At 25.9% G+C, this 19,636-nt stretch overlaps 1 protein-coding gene across 3 annotated transcripts in view; it reads left to right on the top strand.

The window, feature by feature from the left end:
- Positions 1-6,835: 6,835 nt before the first annotated feature.
- Positions 6,836-19,636, top strand: part of LOC113553886 (protein atonal homolog 7-like) — a 37,827-nt gene continuing 25,026 nt past the window's right edge. Inside the window, exons 1-2 of one of the 3 annotated variants that reach the window (XM_026957446.1) lie at positions 6,836-6,915; positions 14,882-15,227. In XM_026957446.1, the coding sequence (XP_026813247.1) occupies positions 14,889-15,227 (339 nt within the window). In that variant the 5' untranslated portion in view covers positions 6,836-6,915; positions 14,882-14,888. Of the gene's footprint in view, positions 6,916-6,970; positions 7,146-14,881; positions 15,228-19,636 lie in introns of those variants that run through there. The other 2 variants (XM_026957449.1, XM_026957448.1) reach the window with 2 other exon arrangements.

The following is a 19,636-nucleotide window of genomic DNA, read 5'->3' as shown; positions in this document are numbered from 1 at the left end:
TTTAATTAATTTCAGCTAGCTGTTGATGACGTCTTCTGTTCAAATACTTTTGATCAGCAATTTATAAAGAGCTGTAAACGTGGTAGCGGTACGAACTAAGTTTTTTCTTTTCTGCAATATTTCTTTAAGTAAAATCCATTGTTCAATAGTATCTTATTAACACCATATAATGGCAAGTTCCATTATTATTCAAAACATAAACAGCAAGGCGAGTAAACAATATAAAGGAAGTTTTTGGTTTTATTCACGTAGGATAAATCATATTTAAAGATGAATATAATAAAATTTTTGATATATTTTATTTTTATTTTAAGATATATTTATTAGTTTTTGATATAGAAATCAAAAATATTTTTCTCATTATCATATAGTATAATACACATACTATTAATAAGATAATATTTCTTAAATATAGAAAAAATACTTCCAAGCTTAATAATATCCAAACAAATATTTTTATCCGGTATTATTTATCTTTTATATGCTTATAATCGGTTTATTGTGGTAAATCACTAACAGTATTATTAGTTGTTTTTTGTATAATACATTTATATATTAATATAAGGTACATTATATTTATATATTTGTATTTTAAAAGAAAAAAAATGTTTTTTTTTTTTTTTAAATAAATTATTATTATTATAATAGTTGGTAACCAATAAGTATAAGGCTATAAATATAAAGAATATATTTTTAAATTTTCCAACACATTGAATTTAAAAATATTTTTACGAAGCAATCCTTACCTCTAAATTGTATATCTACAATTACGATATATCTTACATATACGTCATTATACAAAATATATATCTATATTTGTTTAAATTGAAGATGATATGATATTCCTAATTATAAATAATAAGGAAAAAAAGTTATAATTCTCAATCATCACTTCGAGTAACATATTTATTCTGTGAAAGCATTCAATTGAATATTCCGGAGAAACGTCATTTTGTCATTTTGTCGTAAAAATACAATTAGTATTATATGAAAACTTTATTTTGCTATTTTACAAAATAAAATTCAGTATAAAACGTAAATAATATCGCAATGATTTGACTCAAGAGTTATTATCGGCTACATTGTACTTTTACTTATTGTCTCTTATCTATCTGCCTAGGTACCTACATATATAGTAGTTAGTACCTACCTATCTACATTTATTTATACTTTCATTGAATGTTAAATATTTCAGTTTTGAAACCAAACATTAATAGGCAATATTGTAGGTACCTACATTTTTTTTTACTACATATAACAGGAGTAGTAATTAAATATAAAATGTCAGTGTATCACATTGATGTTAGTTAAATTTTATCCTTGTTTCAATACGGGCTTTATCATTTCACACTTTGATAATAATTGTACGTAATACGTACAAAACTAATGTAAAAATACTGTTTTCACTTAATTTTCGAGACTAATATTGTCATACATAGTCCGACTATATATATAAATAATAAATATACATATTATATTTTTATTATATATATATAAGTTCAACGTTTTAATAATTGGACGCACAAATATTTTTTTTACAGATTACCTCTGGAAGTTTTGGTCGGGTTAAGTTTGAAATAATGGCCACAGTAAAAGATATGGAACTTAACGGATGTTGTTCTAAATTCGCTGACATCCCAAAAAATAGATGTAATGGGCGACGTGTCTTCGTAGGGATTTAACGTTGACATGACGCATCTGGCGATGCTCTTAAAAGAAAATAATCAACGATAGTTTATTTTTTTTTTAGTGTTAGTTTTATGCTAACTCATCTCCTAAACAGCATACCGCAGTAGCGAGTGTTCCAATCCTAATAATAAATGTAGATAATTAATGTTTTGTAACTAATAAATTAATTATCTTATTATATCATTATTTTTAATAGGCGCTTTATTCATAACAACTAAGTCATGTTGAAATTAAGTTATAAATACTAATAGCTGAGGTAATAAATAAAAAAAAATATTGATATTTTTATTTATTCTTTGTATCTAATAAAATATAAACATTTGATGAGTAAAAAGACAGTTATCATAATTATTGTAAAATAAATAAATGAATAAATACATTTTATTTTATTAGTTTATCGCTATTTAAATGATGTGTTAAATTAATTTTTACTTGAACCATTATTAAATATTAGTATAAATATTTTATTTGACTTTTCAACATTATTTTGATAACGTTTGATATTAAAAGTATGTAACTTGACTAATTAATATTTAGTTTTTATAATTAGTTGTAATATTTTATCAAGCTAATATGTTATCAAAATTTTCATTTATAGCTAATTATATAAGCACATAATCTAATGTTATGCTGTACAAGAGAAAAATAATGTTATCAAATTAATTTGTAATCAATGATGTCATAGAGTTCATCAAAATTTAAAAAAAGTATTAATATTTTATATTTTTATCTAATTTTACAATTTACTCAATAAATATTGTTTTTATAATATTTTATAACATAGGTTACTCTCGAAGATGTCCCATGACCATCTTATGCAAAGAGAGGAACCAATTCTGCGCCAAACTGTGAAGAACCTCTTAAAGTCAAGCACTCAGCGCCTCCTTGTGTACTGTTGAAATTATATGGAAACTAGAAAAACCCTTGGAATACCCGATAACTTCTTTGAAATCCTTAGCCAAATCGAAGACATAAAAAAAATCATATAATTTCTCAAACATATTGATATGTACAACTTAATCTAGGGAAACCATTGTCTTCAACCATATTTAACATTAATATTTAATATTGTCGTACATTAATAATTTAAGTTATTTAAGTTGTACTAATAATAATAAAAAAAATTATAGCATAACTGTTCAATTGGAAATTATAATATTGAAATAATGTTTTATTAAATAAATTGTATAAGACATTTAAAATTAAAATAGTAGATATTAATTGTTTTCAAATCTTTAATACATTAAATTTAAAATGCCTAGTATGGTATATGATCATTTATATAAAAAAAAATTATATTTGTTTAGTTAAATAATTTTGTTTAATAATTAAGTAATTTAAGTAGGTACACAAATTACATTCAAATTTAATCTCATATTAGAGGTAAGTACTACTAACTATCAATATTATGTATTTTACTTCGTGATCTAGGTAGTAGGTAACATTATTACTATTAACTCGTTAATCGGTACTTTGTTTTACAAACAAAATTCAGGAAAAAGTACTATTGTGTAAAAAAATGTGTGTAAAATGTTGGTTTTTGATAATAATTAACAACGTTAGAAAATTCTAATAAAATTAACTCCCTCATTTACGGGAAAAATTATTAGTATTAACTTTTTGTGTACACTTTTTTTATTTTACTTCGAAAATATTATCTTAGTAACTTATACTTTTGATTACAATAAATTAAAATTATTTGCAATACACGTTATTATATAAAATAAAAATATAAATTCTTAAAAAAAAAATAGCTGTAACACTTATAAAATGTTTTTAAAAGTTTATGTTTCACATAAGTTATAGTAGATAAATGATATATAAATTTAAAATATAGTTATTATATTATTACAATTTATTATTTACATTTTTTATAATTTTAGTTTTTTTGAAATAGAGTTAGCTTATATAAGTATATAATCAATATTAAAATAAATTTTTTTACAGAATAAGCATTAATTCAAATCTACATTCTAAGCATGCCATTTTGCCAAACCATTAATTAATTGTGATTAAATCGCAAAAAGTACATTAGTCAAGACAAGTTACTAGCTGATATTTTTGATCAACTTTTAATACGATAAGTCATGTGCATATATTACAAAGTCGATAAAATAATAGCAGTTGCCAATCAAAATGATTAATGATTATAAATATTAAATTATCATATAACTGTTTATTTCATTTTAGGAGAGACATCTCGACTTTTTGAAAACATAATATTATGTTGTAAGCTTGTAAATACCTATAATATTAGAAAAAAATGTTATAATATTTTATTTTTATCATGCAATTATTGAAAAGTAACAAATCAATTACTTCATAATTTAATTAATTATATATAAACTAATTTAACTATGCAAAACCTATCCTTTATTTAATACTATATTGGTTATCGTATAGAATTAAGAATATAGATAATATGAGTAATGAAAATGTGTATACAACGAATGACGGTGGGAAATTGAAATTACGAATCTTATAATAATTTGATGTTGTAACATTTAAGTTTTAAGTACAACAAATATTTGATAGACCATAATTGGCTTAAAGCGCTTTTATTAGTTTAAAAATATGATATTTTTAAAATTATCTTGAACAATATTTGCTATATTGGATAGAACAACGAATGAATTATTGCCCGGAATTAAATTTATATACTAAAACTAAAGATTATAACTACTGGTAGGTATTGTTAATAGATTAACCGTAAAAATGGTATTCCGTGTTTTTCATTACCGTGTTCAGATTATATAGTGATTCATACTAATTTAGACTAGTGTTAAAAAAATGTCATAGGAATCTCTCAATTTTAACGTATTTTTGGATTACCATATTATAATATAATTTGTCATGAAAATATCACCGTTCAGCGAATAAATATAATAATATGTTAAACAACCCAAACTCAACTCATACAAATGCACCATCAATGAAATATTACATAATATTATTTATCATAGTATCATATTACATTTCGTACACATAAGACAACGTGTGTGGTTATTTAATGATAAATGGTCAAATGGAAAAACAAAATATACGTTTTTCGAGTAAAATAACTCGCACTGCATCACAGCGAAACGAATGCAAGATTTATAACGAGTAGACGAACGAACCCGCTGTTTGAGGGGTAGTCTGCAGCGGATGGAACAGTTTTATTTATTTAGGCACAGACCCCTAATCGTATGTCTGACGTGTACCTATTAAAATAATACGGGCGATGATGACCCAGATCCTCCCCCGCTAATGATCATAAGCTAAAGGTGTCATATTTAAAATGTTCAGCAGCTGTTGTCCGCGCACGAAGACGTCCGGAGATAAATAATAGCATACCGATAATAATAATAATAATAATATCTCACACCGTAGAGAAAATCTTGTAGGGTTGAGTGGATGGCGAGGGGTAGTATATAGACGTAGACACTCGTCGCAGCGTATTTACTTGTCGAGAAATCACCACCCTTATTCGGTTCGTCGATGTGGTTGTGTTGGCCGATCGCGTTAAATTATACGCCGTGAGGCGAGTGGTTATTATATCACTGATATTATGACTTATTGAAATCGACTTCGAGTCGATTACATTTTTGTTTACCCAATTTATATAATCCTCGGTCGTTTATAAGGTATACTGATTCTATGCACGTAATCATATTATATTGTTACTATATATATATATATATATATATATATAAAGACATGGATTTCTTATATTATGTTATACCTACTTGAAATTAGAGACCCTGAACGAAAACAGTATAATTTAAGCTTGTCCGTAATATATTTTGGGTTGGAAAAATGTTCATAGATATAAAAATTGTTAACTATTTAGTTATGAAACCGAATACCGAATATAAACGTATTTATTATTATTCACATGTCCATATCAATCTGCTAACTGAGAAAATGATGAAACATTTGCTACATGCAATTGTGCTCTTTTTTATATGCCCGGCAGACGAAGCATTTGCCGTTTTCTCCCGAACTTCAAATATAATATTGAAAATTGTAATATTTAATATTATATAAATAAACATTTCATCAATACTTCGACTTTAGTAAAGATTATTTTTTTTTAATGAGGTTTTTTCTTTTTATCTTTTTTTGTAGTTTGCAAAGAATAAGCTTTTTTTAATGCACTTTTTGGTGTTTAATTTTATTATACCCTTCCCTGCTAAATTTATCACCGGCGCCCATGTATGTATCTATACCACGGGCTATTATCATTATGTTTGATTATTGAACCGTAAATTTATATTCTTATTTTTATGGTTTGATCTGCGTTTGATTACGTATATGCCATATAACTACTAGTATAGTAGTATAAGCGACAGGCATACTAGTATTTATCACACAATGTATTTTACCATAATATGAATGAATCAATAATACATTAATACAATATGCTTATAAACAACACAACATATTTTTAATTATAGAGAATTTATAATTTAAAATAAATTGTTCTATATATATATTATATGTGTTGTAAACTGTATATTATAATACAACTATGTGTTAGGTAAAAACATTTAATTTTTAACCAATAGGTAAGTATTGGTTTAATACATGTTCAACAAGAAAAATCAACAAAGACCATAAACAAGTTGCGTGTGAATTAGAACAGCAACGTTGATAACGTTGTATACAGACTTTACGGTCGTAATTCTTTTGTTTATAATATGTTAATAGCCATACAAATGCATTATTTAAGTACTACTATAAATCATTACTGCATAAGACAGACGATAGTCATAGTAATATTTCAGTCACACGCATATTTTAAAAACTTATTCCGTCTAAAAACTATTAATTAAATATCATAGTTCACATTATTGTGCTTAATTTTTGGTGATTTTTAATTTATTTATTTTTGGTATTTTTATTTCATATTTATCCGGTGTAGTGTATCCGTTTTATCACGTTTCCCATTGGTACATTTGCATTTGAACTACAACATTCTTTTGTGGGGAGCCCTTCGGTTTACTGTTAACATACACATGTGGATAAAAATAAACTCGTCTAGTATATTGCAGGGTTGATATCTATTTAAAACGAACAAAATCCTCCTCTAACCATGTTCTATTGGTGGACAATTTTTAAAGAACCTACCAAGACTCCACCCATTACATTAAATCGGAAACATCTTATTTTTAGTAGCGTGAGCCTCTTTTGAACCCTGAATGACTTTAATTTTACTGCTGGATGCCGAGCGGAAAATTCATTGTAAGTGTATTCAATTGTACGAAAATACAATATTTTGTACTAATAATATAGTTTTAGCTAACTTTTTTTTTAATGCTTTTCAAGTTTTAAAAATGAAATATGTTATTATTTATTTGATGTAAAATATAATAAGTATTATTATACATACATGGATACAAATAATTTATTATTAAGTAACAACGTAACTATTGGCGTTCCAACTTGTGAGTATCTTACACAAAAACAATACTGTAAGTTAATTTAAATTCAAAATTGACAAAAGACATTATTTTATATTGCTATTTAGTAAGGAAATTACAATATCATAATTGCATAATATTTTTCTTAATATAATTAATACATAATTATTAATTTGTTTGTGTGAAACAACTTGTTTATGTTTATGACGAAAGATACGGTGTATAGTATTATTTAAATTGTATGATATACATGCAAGTATATAAAATATTAAGTGTGTAGGTACTTCTACTATATTATTAAACACTATAAAATCTATTTTTTATTTTACTTATTTTGTGTTAGCTAGATTTATATGTTATAAACATATTCGCGAAAGGAATGACCATGAAACGTAAGATATAATATATATTTTTTTACACGAATATAAACATTATAAACGCGTATTATGTACTTATTATTATATTTATTAGAACAAGAAATATTATTAATACGATTTATTTCGTGATATGCAAAATCGTATCGGTAAAAATGTTTAATATATAAAAGTAAGTAACATAATCATTTAGGTACACAAATAATATCGTAATTTAAATGATTTTATATCTAAATCAAGATGACTAATAATAAAATATAAAACTGTAAAATATTACATTATTCAAACGAACTGATTGAAATCTAATAATAAATATGTTTTATAATTTTACATGTAACATAATTTTGTTACGAATAACACATTAACACACAAGAAAATAACTGTGTAAAATTATCTACTATATAATAATATAGGTGTAATAATTAATTATTAATGAAATAAAGTTCGTTAGGTTAAAATAACCTATATCGTTAGAATCATTACATACCTATTTGAATTATTATTACTGTTATAAGGACTGTGTATGAATTAAATTGGTTGTTAATTTAGTAAGAATTATTTTAAATACAAAAATGTATCCTTAGAATAAAATTAAAGTACTGAAATTTAAAACATAAATTAGCATAGGTGCTTATCACAAAATAGAATCTCCTTTGTCATATTATCCCGTTATTAATTGTGTTGTATATAATATAAATTATCTAATTTTCTTTTTGATTTGAAGTGGTTATAGATTGTAAATATATTTTTATCAAATTAAAAAAAAAAAAAAAATGATACAAAATATACTTATTTTTATTTATTTCAAGTTTCATACTTATATTTTTAATATTAATTAATATACTTAACACTGAAATTGTATAATGAAGGGTGAAACGTGAAGTTTCTGCGAAAAATAAAAAAAATAATTATTGAAAGTATTACGTAAGAATAAACCCAACATACTCACGAAAATATTATACAAAACTAATAGGTCTCTACATCCGATAAGTTTGAACACTACCAACAGAGTAATTAATTTGTTGGTTGTTTAATGCAAAACTTGAGTTTTAAATATAATAAAATTGTATATTTAGTGTATACATACTACATAGTGTATAATATATATATAAATATATTCATTGCTAGCTTTTAATGTTTACATTAATGATTTTGTTATTTTACGTTAACATATAAATAATAATAAAAATAATATTTACAATATCATAATATTATAATAATATCTTATACATTGTTAGATACTTTATGACTTATGATAAATTTGTACGATATTTCCATGAGTCACATGTCTACATAAAGTTATAATAATATAAGATGGTTCGTAGAAAAAAAATCTGAAGATTGACTGTAGTTATAAATTATATTTATTTTCAACGATGTGATTGCTTAATAGAATAATGTGATACTACTTAAAATAGGTATATTCTAAACTCACAATTTTACATTTTACACTAGGTGACTGAAATATAATATATTGTCATGTACTGATGTATACACTATAAATATAATGAGTAATGTGTATTATACACTTAAGATGATAGTAAATTCACAAGTGTTGTCTCCATCTCACTAACGTGTAAAATAGCAAATAGTTTTCAATAGAATCGATTTTGTGTTGTTAACTTGATGTAAATTGACCTATTATTAAAGATAAAAGTAAGAATATTATCCGTTATCACCTGTAGGTTTTTTACGATATTTTTTTAAGCAAGTTATGAGTATTTTTATATTTTAGTATCATAGGTACTCATTATTTACTTAAAAATTTATCTATTATTTAATCTAAAAGTAAAAATATTATCTAGTGAACCTTACAAGTTTTTTTTTATATTTTAATCCTAAAGCGATTTATGAACATTTTAAAATGCACAAACAAATTAGAATTTTAAAATGTTTGTATAGCTGTCAAAGCGTATTTCATCATCAAATTGTAAAGATATATAATCGATCGTAACTTTCACTTATTGTTCTATTTGTAATAGATTTAGATTATATTGTAAGAAATTAATAAAAAAGTTCATAGTTAGCTTTAAAATTAAAATATAGGAAAAATCTGTAAGGTTCATTACACAATATACTTAATTTTAAATCTGATAATAGATAAATTTACTGTAATATTAAGCATACAGGAGTTAAACAAATTCTTCTGAACGTACATTTTGTAACGTGCTCTTAATACTGAGAAATTCTGTCACATATTATAAGTTGCACGGTTAAATAGTATTTTTAATATAGGCAAAATTTAAAAAAAAATTATTTATAATAGTTCAACAAATAAATCGTGATCAAATTATGCTAAAAAAAAATTAATAGAATATAATATATTCTTATATATTTTTAAATCTTTCAGTTTACTGTTAATCTGAAGGTCAGATTTTCAATGATTTTTAGAATAAAATGTTAAACATTTTATTTTTGGCTTACGTTCAAATACTTCAAATAATAAAAAATATTACAATTAGGTCCTTAAAAATATGAATAGCTTAAAATAATATAAACTGAACTTTAACATCTTATAATAACTGACGTTTTATAATAATATAATGTATACCTAAATTATCCTAATCCTAAAGTATCAAAGTTTAAAATATATATATACAAACTCGATTTCAGATAATCAATGTACATAAAATCGTCATCAATTTCTATCGTACCTAAAGATTTAAATCGAATAATATTTTAAAAGGGAGTTTAACGGAATGCGAGACTTCAAAAATTGTAAGCAAGTGATAAATAGTATGTTATAAATGGTATTGATGTAATTCAATGGAATTTTCTCAATAACCTATCAAAATAATAAATTCTATGCATTTAGTCCATACTTCCGTAGGAATACAATATTCCAGTTTATTCTCAATTTCATTGGTGTTTGATATATAGATTATACACAGTTAGTATAATAATTGATTCATACACATTTAAGCACGCTATACTATGGTAATATTGCTGAAAATTAATAATATAAACAAAAGTAAATTGTATATCAAAAACATAATTTTTCAAATAATATTGTCAATGCAAGTTTTTTTTAACATTTAATTAATTTATATAACATTATTTTGTTTGAGAACTACTTATCTTCTGTTCATTTACCAGTCGAACAACTTTCACATCGGAGAAAATTACATCAGTGACAAATCATAGGGGAACTACCAGGGAAGGAAACAAATATTTTATCAACAAATAATTCTGAAAACGCATTACTGTCGTAAAAACAAACTTATAAAAAAAACACGATTAATAATTTTTCAAGACTTACAGCGGCATTGTAAACGTTATATTTTAATGAAAGACAATCAGTAAAAATAATTTTGTTTGTTCGTCTTTGTTGACTTTTTCAGTATTCTATCGAGTTCGATATCAAACACAAACATAGCTGCAATAGTTACAAAAACTATATACTGTACATTGACAACACGTCGGTATCAATTAGCTAATGTTTAATATAGAGCGATATGTATTTTTATTTTCTAAAAAATCGAGAAAAATATTACGTAACGATGTTCAAGTCTCTAAAATATGTGAATAACACAATTTATGTTTAAAAAAACATTTTTTACCGAAACGTATATTGTGATCTATATTTTTATAATAGATATTATTGATTATGTAAATATAAATTGCATAATCTTGAGCTCTTGTTGGAATCGTATTCAATTTCGTATTCCGCAGGCGTTGAACATTTTAGCAAACGGTCGTTATAGCGATTCTATAGAAAATGTACATCCGAATAATAAATATCACATGAAACTCAAAATGAATATTACGCGTTCACATATTGTTATTATTATTATTATTATGATCGGGTGCAGCGGCGGTTCGGTTGAAAAACTAGTTTTGCATAATACATCGCACCGCGCGTGTTTATACTTTTATAGAATATAGTAGGTACGCCAAACATGGGATACGCGCGGTGCACGTTTCTACAGTGATATATTTTATCGGCATTCGTATCGAGATTTATATCATATTTTTATAGGTACAGGTAAATCGGCGATACCTGTGTATGTATATAGTCTCTGCAGGTATATACTGTTGTATAATATGGCGTAAAGGTGTAGTGTTTTACGGTGAAATTGCGCTTATACGCAGTGACTTTGCAGTGGACGTGAAACGCTGTAAACGCGTGCAAACGGATGTCGAAAGAAGAAAGGGTTCACACGGTTTACCGTAAACAAAACGGTCTCGGGGCCATAAAGAGAGTGGAATACAACTGCACACGTGTTACACTGCGCGGCATTGTCGCACGGCGGCGAAAATACATTTTTTTCTCGTCAGTGAGCAATTAGTCGCCATCATAATCAATCACGCCTATATATATATACCTATCCCGCCTATTAATCTTTTTTCATTCTAGTTATTGTTATTGCAGGTAATTAATAACAATTAATATCTCAATATTCTTTCTTTTTGACGGTTGGATCGCGCTTGTGCCGCGAGTCGATCTTTGTGTTACATTATTTTTTTCCCGAAAATCCATCGGCATCCCTTTTATACTGCACCGTACTCGCTGGCCTTTATGCAATTCACGGGTCGCGGTCGACCCGACTTAGCCACTCAATAAATTATGCCATATTGCCTACTACGTCAGTAGTTATCTCTGTACAAGTATTGCGATATAGTAATTTTACTAAAATATGCGTCGAAGTTGAACCCAGCAGTGAAATGTATAATAAAGTGACGGTTGAGTATGTATGATGGTGTATTGAAATGACTGCTTAAACGGAGTATGCGTTTTTGTGAAAAACGATATGCAAATATGCAATACTTACCTATAATACCTAAAGATATTTTTTAGTAATAAATCATAATTTAAACTGGTTCCTAGTTGTACAGTAACTTCAGTTTTATCTTATTTTTTTAGTAAAAAAATATTTACGCATGAATATAATATTTGAAGAATAAATAGGTATTTAAATGTAAAAATATCCGGAAAATTAACACGAGAAAAAATATTTAAATGGTATACAGTAAATAATAATTAAATAATACATATTTTAACCGTTTATACTGTTTTTCCCTTTCAAAAACATTTTGCGAGAACGATTATTATGAATAATTTATTTTCAGAAGAATAGAATCGGACAAAAGATTATTATTCATTTATTTAAAACACACTTGTTTAACTTGCGTAGTTTATTTTCGACATAAATAATTCTATTATTTTTCAGTCATTTCGCCTGGATTAATTTAGAGTAAATGACAGTTTCATTAAAAATTTTCTAACGGACACTGACGATCGATTATTATAGATATTTTGATTATGTTCCAAATAATACTTTTTTAATATCTATACCTCATTTGCTTATTTATGGGGCATAATACCTAGTCTTTAGTCTTATATAGTTATACTTATGAATTATGATGTATTTAGTATTTGTATTTATTCAAGTACACGTTTAATGTAATTTCCTAGCTGTAAATACTATGTGTTATATTATGATTGATGGTGTAAAATATGTAGCATAAATTACGTTTAGCGAACATTATAATTTACTCATAACAATTTTAAAAAATATTTAAAATTAATTATGTAGAATTATAAAGTGGTATTTAAACGAATCAGAGTTTAAAATACAAATCGCGTGTTTATTAAAATTTATCTGTATGTATAAAGATATAATATTTTACTTCTTTGGGTTTTAAATTCGTTGTTTTTGTTATTGTTCTTTTTATAGTACATAGGCATATAATTTAAGAATGGTTTTCGATTATTTTTATGAGAATAATAAATAGTTTATCTATTACTAGGTACCACATGTCCATATTATAACAAAAATATTATCATACATATCAGAAATTCTTTCTGTTTACAAATGCATTGTCATTAGTGTAATAACGTACATAATTACAATAGAAATTTCGTATAAATGATTATCTGTGGTATAATTTATTTAATAAATTTTAAAAATATTTCCTTATATCATATTTTATCTAAGTATGGTGTGTAATAAATATATGTATTTGATAATTACTTATGACATGATACAATCCTTTTTTCTTAAATCATTAATTTGTCGATTTTAATTATGTGGAGTGATCTGTTGAAATGTTTAAGCCACAAAAAACTGTTTACCTAATATTATATTATAAACAAAAAAAACTACATATTTTATAAAAAAATCTAAATAATATGTTTTAATTTTTTTTTTAAAATGACTAATTCCTTGTATCAAAAGATTTTATAAAAAATATTATGACTAATAGAAAACGCGTTGTTTTCTACTTTTTTAAAATAATGTTTGAAGAATATTTCATTTTGGGCGTATATTAGACCATCATAGATGATAGATGAGTATAGCGAATTATTGACAATTGAATGCGCATCAACGTTTTAATTTATATAGTATACACTGTATAGTATAGTATTTCAACAACTTAATTGAATGTACGTGTTTTGTGACTCATATGATGAAAGTGTAATAGGAAATGGGAAACATTATTAAACTATAAATTACTGGCATGCACACCATTCAATGGTTTTGTAGAACGCGGATAAAATTTAAAAAAAATGGAGTATAAGTGCAATATAAAAAATCGTTTTTTTTAATTTTGATTTAAATTTAAAACTTGTATACTTATTATAGTGTATTATTTCTAGTGAACGTCTTATGTTTGTATTTCCTAACAAAAACGGCATTTGTAGGTATGTATTCTATACGGGTGATTAACGTAGATTGGGACGGTGTAATAAGACTATATAGTAGTGAATTTTACTGTCACTACTGTCACTCGTAATGAAAGTATAAGTTCTGCGTAGATAGGATAGCAAATTAGGTTGATTATATATATAATATGTGTGTGTGTGACGTTCTATGTTTAATGTAACTATACGTCCTGCTTTGGGTAGAACAGTTCTATTTTCAAGCTAAGTGTACCACTGTCCCCAAAGAATGCAAAAATGTTCCATTTTGAAAAAATGACGTTCTGAATTATTGTATTATATCAAAAAAGGACACGTATTTAGTTGTAGGAATAGAAAACAACACTGATAACGAATGTATATTTGTACTATTAAACGCATATGTTTTAAATTTCAATGGCGAAAACGCGTGATTGGGTTCTCAATGTAATACGTATATTAAACATTTATTTAGTGATCGATCACTTCATACTATTTAGAAAATGCTGAGTTTCGATTTAAAAAAGTGAAAATTTAATCGTTTATTCGTATTTTATAAAAAAAGAAGAGGGGTACTACTATGTTTTTGAAATATAGTGTTAAACACATTTTAAATTTCATTTATTCTATAGTAATTAATACAAACATAACACCGTAGTGTACAAAACATTGGCGGCCATGATGAGTGTAAAATACCACCTCTGTCGCTTCTCATAAAAAAAAGAAAACTTTACTCGTAAAATTGCTACTGCAATTAGTTAAACAGTTTATTCAATCGTTTATTGTTGCAGATGTGACATGGGCAGACGCAGACCGGACTGGTGGTTGGAACAACAACATCAACAGCAGCAACGGGACTTGCTGGAGGACGGTTGTCCTAGGAACGCAGCCAACGCGAGGGAGAGGGCTAGGATGCGTGTGCTGAGCAAGGCGTTCGGCCGACTCAAGACGACACTGCCATGGGTGCCGGCCGACACCAAACTGTCTAAGTTAGACACGTTGAGGTTGGCCACTACATACATAGCACACTTGAGCTCGTTGTTGACGACTACCGAGCGGTCGGATAGCATCGTGGACCAGGGGGAGACCGCGACTCAGGTTGCGGTCACGTCCACGCAACCAATAAACTACGCCATGGTAAATCTTAAACTTTACGTAATATAGTATACTAATATCGAGCAATACGTCATAGGTAAGTAGAATCAATCGCTATAACGGAGTATTGGATTATTATTTCCAAATACGGGTGATGCATTATCCGTCTGAATAATCACGGTTTTAAGCTAATGTTCAGTCTTGACTATGGATTTCTTACCCCCGTCGTCATTAAAAAAGGATCGGCTTAAAAAGTTACAATAGAATATAAAAGCCCAAGTCCACTTACGATAATTATACGTACCTATACACACTTAAAATAATGACTAATTATAAGCGGTTAATGACTATAACTTACATTGTTATTATACACCAGTGGCGTAGCCATGTATGTGTGTGGTGGGGGGGGTAGTGGGTCATGCCCCCCATCGGCTGTATCAACTTAATATAAAATTCACTGTTATTATAAATTGTTGATTATGTTTTTTTTAGTATTTTGTGTTTGCTTCCCCCCATTTTAAAATCCTGGCTACACAGTAGTATACACGTATTGTTATATTGTAATAAGGTTTATTTTTAATTTCTCGAAAAATTTTGATTAACAACGCAGTGAAAACAACAATAATAAATAATTGATAAATAATAATACTGTTCTTATAAATTCCAAATGTTAAGAGTGTTATAGAGCATTTTTCAAAAATGCTATGTATCGTGATTTAGTAGTCTAAATACGTGTTAATTATGCACACAATTTAATATTCAAACCAAACTAGACACAAAAGTGGTAACTAAAATATGATATAATTTCTATATACATTATGATTATTAATATATGATGTACATATTAAAATAATAATATACTGCAATCGTTAACGACGTTAAAATTAACGCGTCTCGGTAATTTACTTTTTTATAGTTAAATATTACATTTTTTTTTTAAATTAGTTGCTTTTAGTATCGTTTAATAATAATATTGTAAAAAAATGTGTACTTACCGAAAATTTACTCGATATTATTTTATTCTGCCTTCTCCGTCACGAGTATTAGATTAACATGTTTGGCATTATGTTTATGTATCTACTTTATGAAGTCACGTAATAATATATTCTATGGCGAAAATAATAGTTTTCAACATTTATTTGAGGAAACTTAAGTGGCATTAACGAACAGACAAGGGGGTATTAATATAGGTATTGTTTTTGAATGCGCAAAATAATATGTTATAATAACTGTGAATGCTTGCGGCTTTTAAGTGAAATTCCATTTCGGTATAATTGATGGCACGAAACTGAGCAAACCGCGAATGCATGTCGTCGTCCGGACGAAGATTGTATTTGTTTGAGTTGTCAAGTGCGCCGATAACGTTACAGTACTTGTGTAAGTATATATTTTGCCAGTTATGTGTACACTGTACGTTTAAACAATTCGGGTAACACTCCTCATCAACCCGGACAGGTATTGGGTCCACTGTCCAACATTAATATCTTAAAGTTCTTTAGAAGAGTCGAAGTTTTCTAATTGTAATTAAACTTAATGTACCTATATATAATATATTTATCTATAACCAATAACTATTGTTAACTATCCAATTAAAATGTCTTTGTAATTGATAGTACACACACTGATGGTCTCAGATGCCAATGTAGTTGTTAGACCAATAAAAAAAACAATTATAAAAATTTGGTCTATTGTACTTAATAATATATTATTATATCCACGTCGTATATCATACATGTGGAATCGGGGTTGAGTTATAAATGGACATAAGAATTAAGCATCCATAGAGAGGCTAAGTCCACCCTCTCAAATTGGTATTCAAATATATGGATATAAATGCACAGTTATTATGGTTTAAACATAATTTAAATCAATCATAAAATGAGATTCAAAAATATTTTACAATTTTCAAATAATTTTTCTCGAGGACTCACAAGGATAGGGAGAGGAGCTAATTTTAAATCTATCTATTTGAAATTAACTTGCCACAGCCTATCAGAAATATTGTATTTATATTACATCGTAAAATCCAACTGTAAACTAAATATCTTCAGTCTGTCATGAACTCGTGAAATACTTTATTTTTCGTTTGTAAAATTACATATTCATATCACATGAACCATGAAACGAGCAATCGGCGGTGTACCTATGCGATAATATGCTATAATACGCTGATAGACATATAATAACGTGATATTCTCTTTTTATTTTTATTGAACAGAAAAATGTGTTGATAAAATGATTATTGATTTATTAATTTAATTTCTACATGATAAAACAGTAAGAACTAGTTTTTTATTTTGATTTGACGTCACATACGTTAGCAATTCTTATCAAATTTCCATTTTGTATCCTAACAAAACCTAAGTACACATTTAAAATGTATATAAAATAAAATAAATTCGTAAGTTATAGTATTTTAAAACAACTAAATACAAAAGAAAAATGTAAAAAACTGCTCTAAACTGTTTTAAATTGTTTTAACAAACAAAATTTTTAATAATTTATTTTGTATACATTTTAAACAAGAATCTTAGTTTGTTTGCATCCAAATGATAACGATTTAAGATTTGATAACGTGTATGACGAAGGCACTAATCAAACATATTGTAGGTAAGATAATATACATTGCAGTCGACGTTTGTCCTACATTATAGTAATGTAGATAGGTAATACATAGGTAAGGTAAATATAATTATATATTTATGTGTTCGGTACATTAACGATATTGAATTTAAAAACAGTTCGTGTACGAAAATAGTAAATATCTATACCCTGTCGTACAACATCACTAATAATAAATTTATAAGTGGAATTATTGAATTTTTAAATCTTACGAGCATGTTCTCTAGGGCGTAAATATTTCAGTTCTTTTCATTTAAATAATGTAAATTTGTCCAACTTCGCAATATAAAATAATAATAATAATAATAATAATAATAACCTAACTTAAAATACAATTTAACCATAGAGTTCAATAAGTCTTCACCGTGTAAAGAAAATTGGTCGGTTCATTAATGATTGCAAAAGGGAAAATGATTAACTTGTTTAGAACCTAACTTACCATAATGTGATGGACTTGATTAATTTTCATCGAAATATCGTTTGAAGTGGTTGGTTTTTCTGTGATTGATATACTTTTTTTTCGTTTTAATACATTTGAAAACTTAAAATATTATTTATAATTATTACCATTTTCGTTTTTATTACTAAATCGAATAACGAACCCAACTGATTTAAATTGATTTAATTATATTTGTTTAATAGTAATGATATATTTTTGAGTAAATTATCAATCTTATTTTATTTGTTTTTCGTTGACTGAACAATAAACATTTGAGGTTACAATTATGAATAATACATTTCTATATTAGTGATTTATACTTATTAATCAATAATATAAATTACCAACAGTTATTTTTTTATTATTAAAATAATTTTTATATTTTGTATAATTGATTTAAATAATAAAATATTTATTTAAAAACAAAATAAAAATATGATTGTGTATACTTATATTAACATACTAGATTTATTATACAGTTCTTAGTATACACGTATTTTTATAAAAATTATATTTTATATTTATTGAACACAGATTATTATTATACCAAATTAAAAGCAATATTGCAGTTTGAAACTTACAGGATATTCTGAATAATGAACCGAAGCTATTTTTAGCACTAGAATAAATAATTAATACACTTATCGTGTATATTATTATATAATATATAAATATATAAGCATTGTAAAATAATGTACAAGGTTAGCTTAAAATTATATACCTTATCCATAAGTAGGTGCCTCGAATTACAGATTAGGTAAATATTATGCTAATTAATTTGATATTAAATTCAGATAAATTATAGTTTTGCAAACAGTTTATTTGATATACTTTAAATATTATACTACACAATAAACAACAAATTATTATTATATTATACTTCGATTAATTTAAATTTATATAAAGTTTTTTTTCTTAAACATAATCTATTATTGGTAACACATATTTTAAAGTTTGAGAAGATAAATAATGGTAACTGGGAAGTTAAATATTTTGGTATATTTAATGTTAAGAAAACAGTATTCAATAAAAATAATTACTTTGTTGACTTAATTACATAAAATAATTACATTTATTTAATTCGCTCTATAAAATGATTAAACAATATCAAGTCATCGTGAAATAACTTGATATTTATAAATATCCATTATTTTTTGAATTGCATTTTAAATCATACATATTAGCTCGATCATTCGTTTTCTACGAGAAAAAAACTGAAGGTACTTTAGTTCACTTAATCAATTGTAGTAATTGAAAATTATAAATTATAGAAATATAAAGAACATTATATTGGTTTGTTAAAGGTTTTTTTCTTTTGCTTTAATATTACTAGAAAAAAATAAGGTAAACACTAAAAACTAATTTAATAAGTAAATGATTAATCAGCTTC

The sequence above is a fragment of the Rhopalosiphum maidis genome, chromosome 2 (genome assembly GCF_003676215.2).
Source record: "Rhopalosiphum maidis isolate BTI-1 chromosome 2, ASM367621v3, whole genome shotgun sequence".
Lineage (NCBI taxonomy): Eukaryota > Metazoa > Arthropoda > Insecta > Hemiptera > Aphididae > Rhopalosiphum > Rhopalosiphum maidis.
This window is presented reverse-complemented; position numbering and strand designations above follow the sequence as displayed.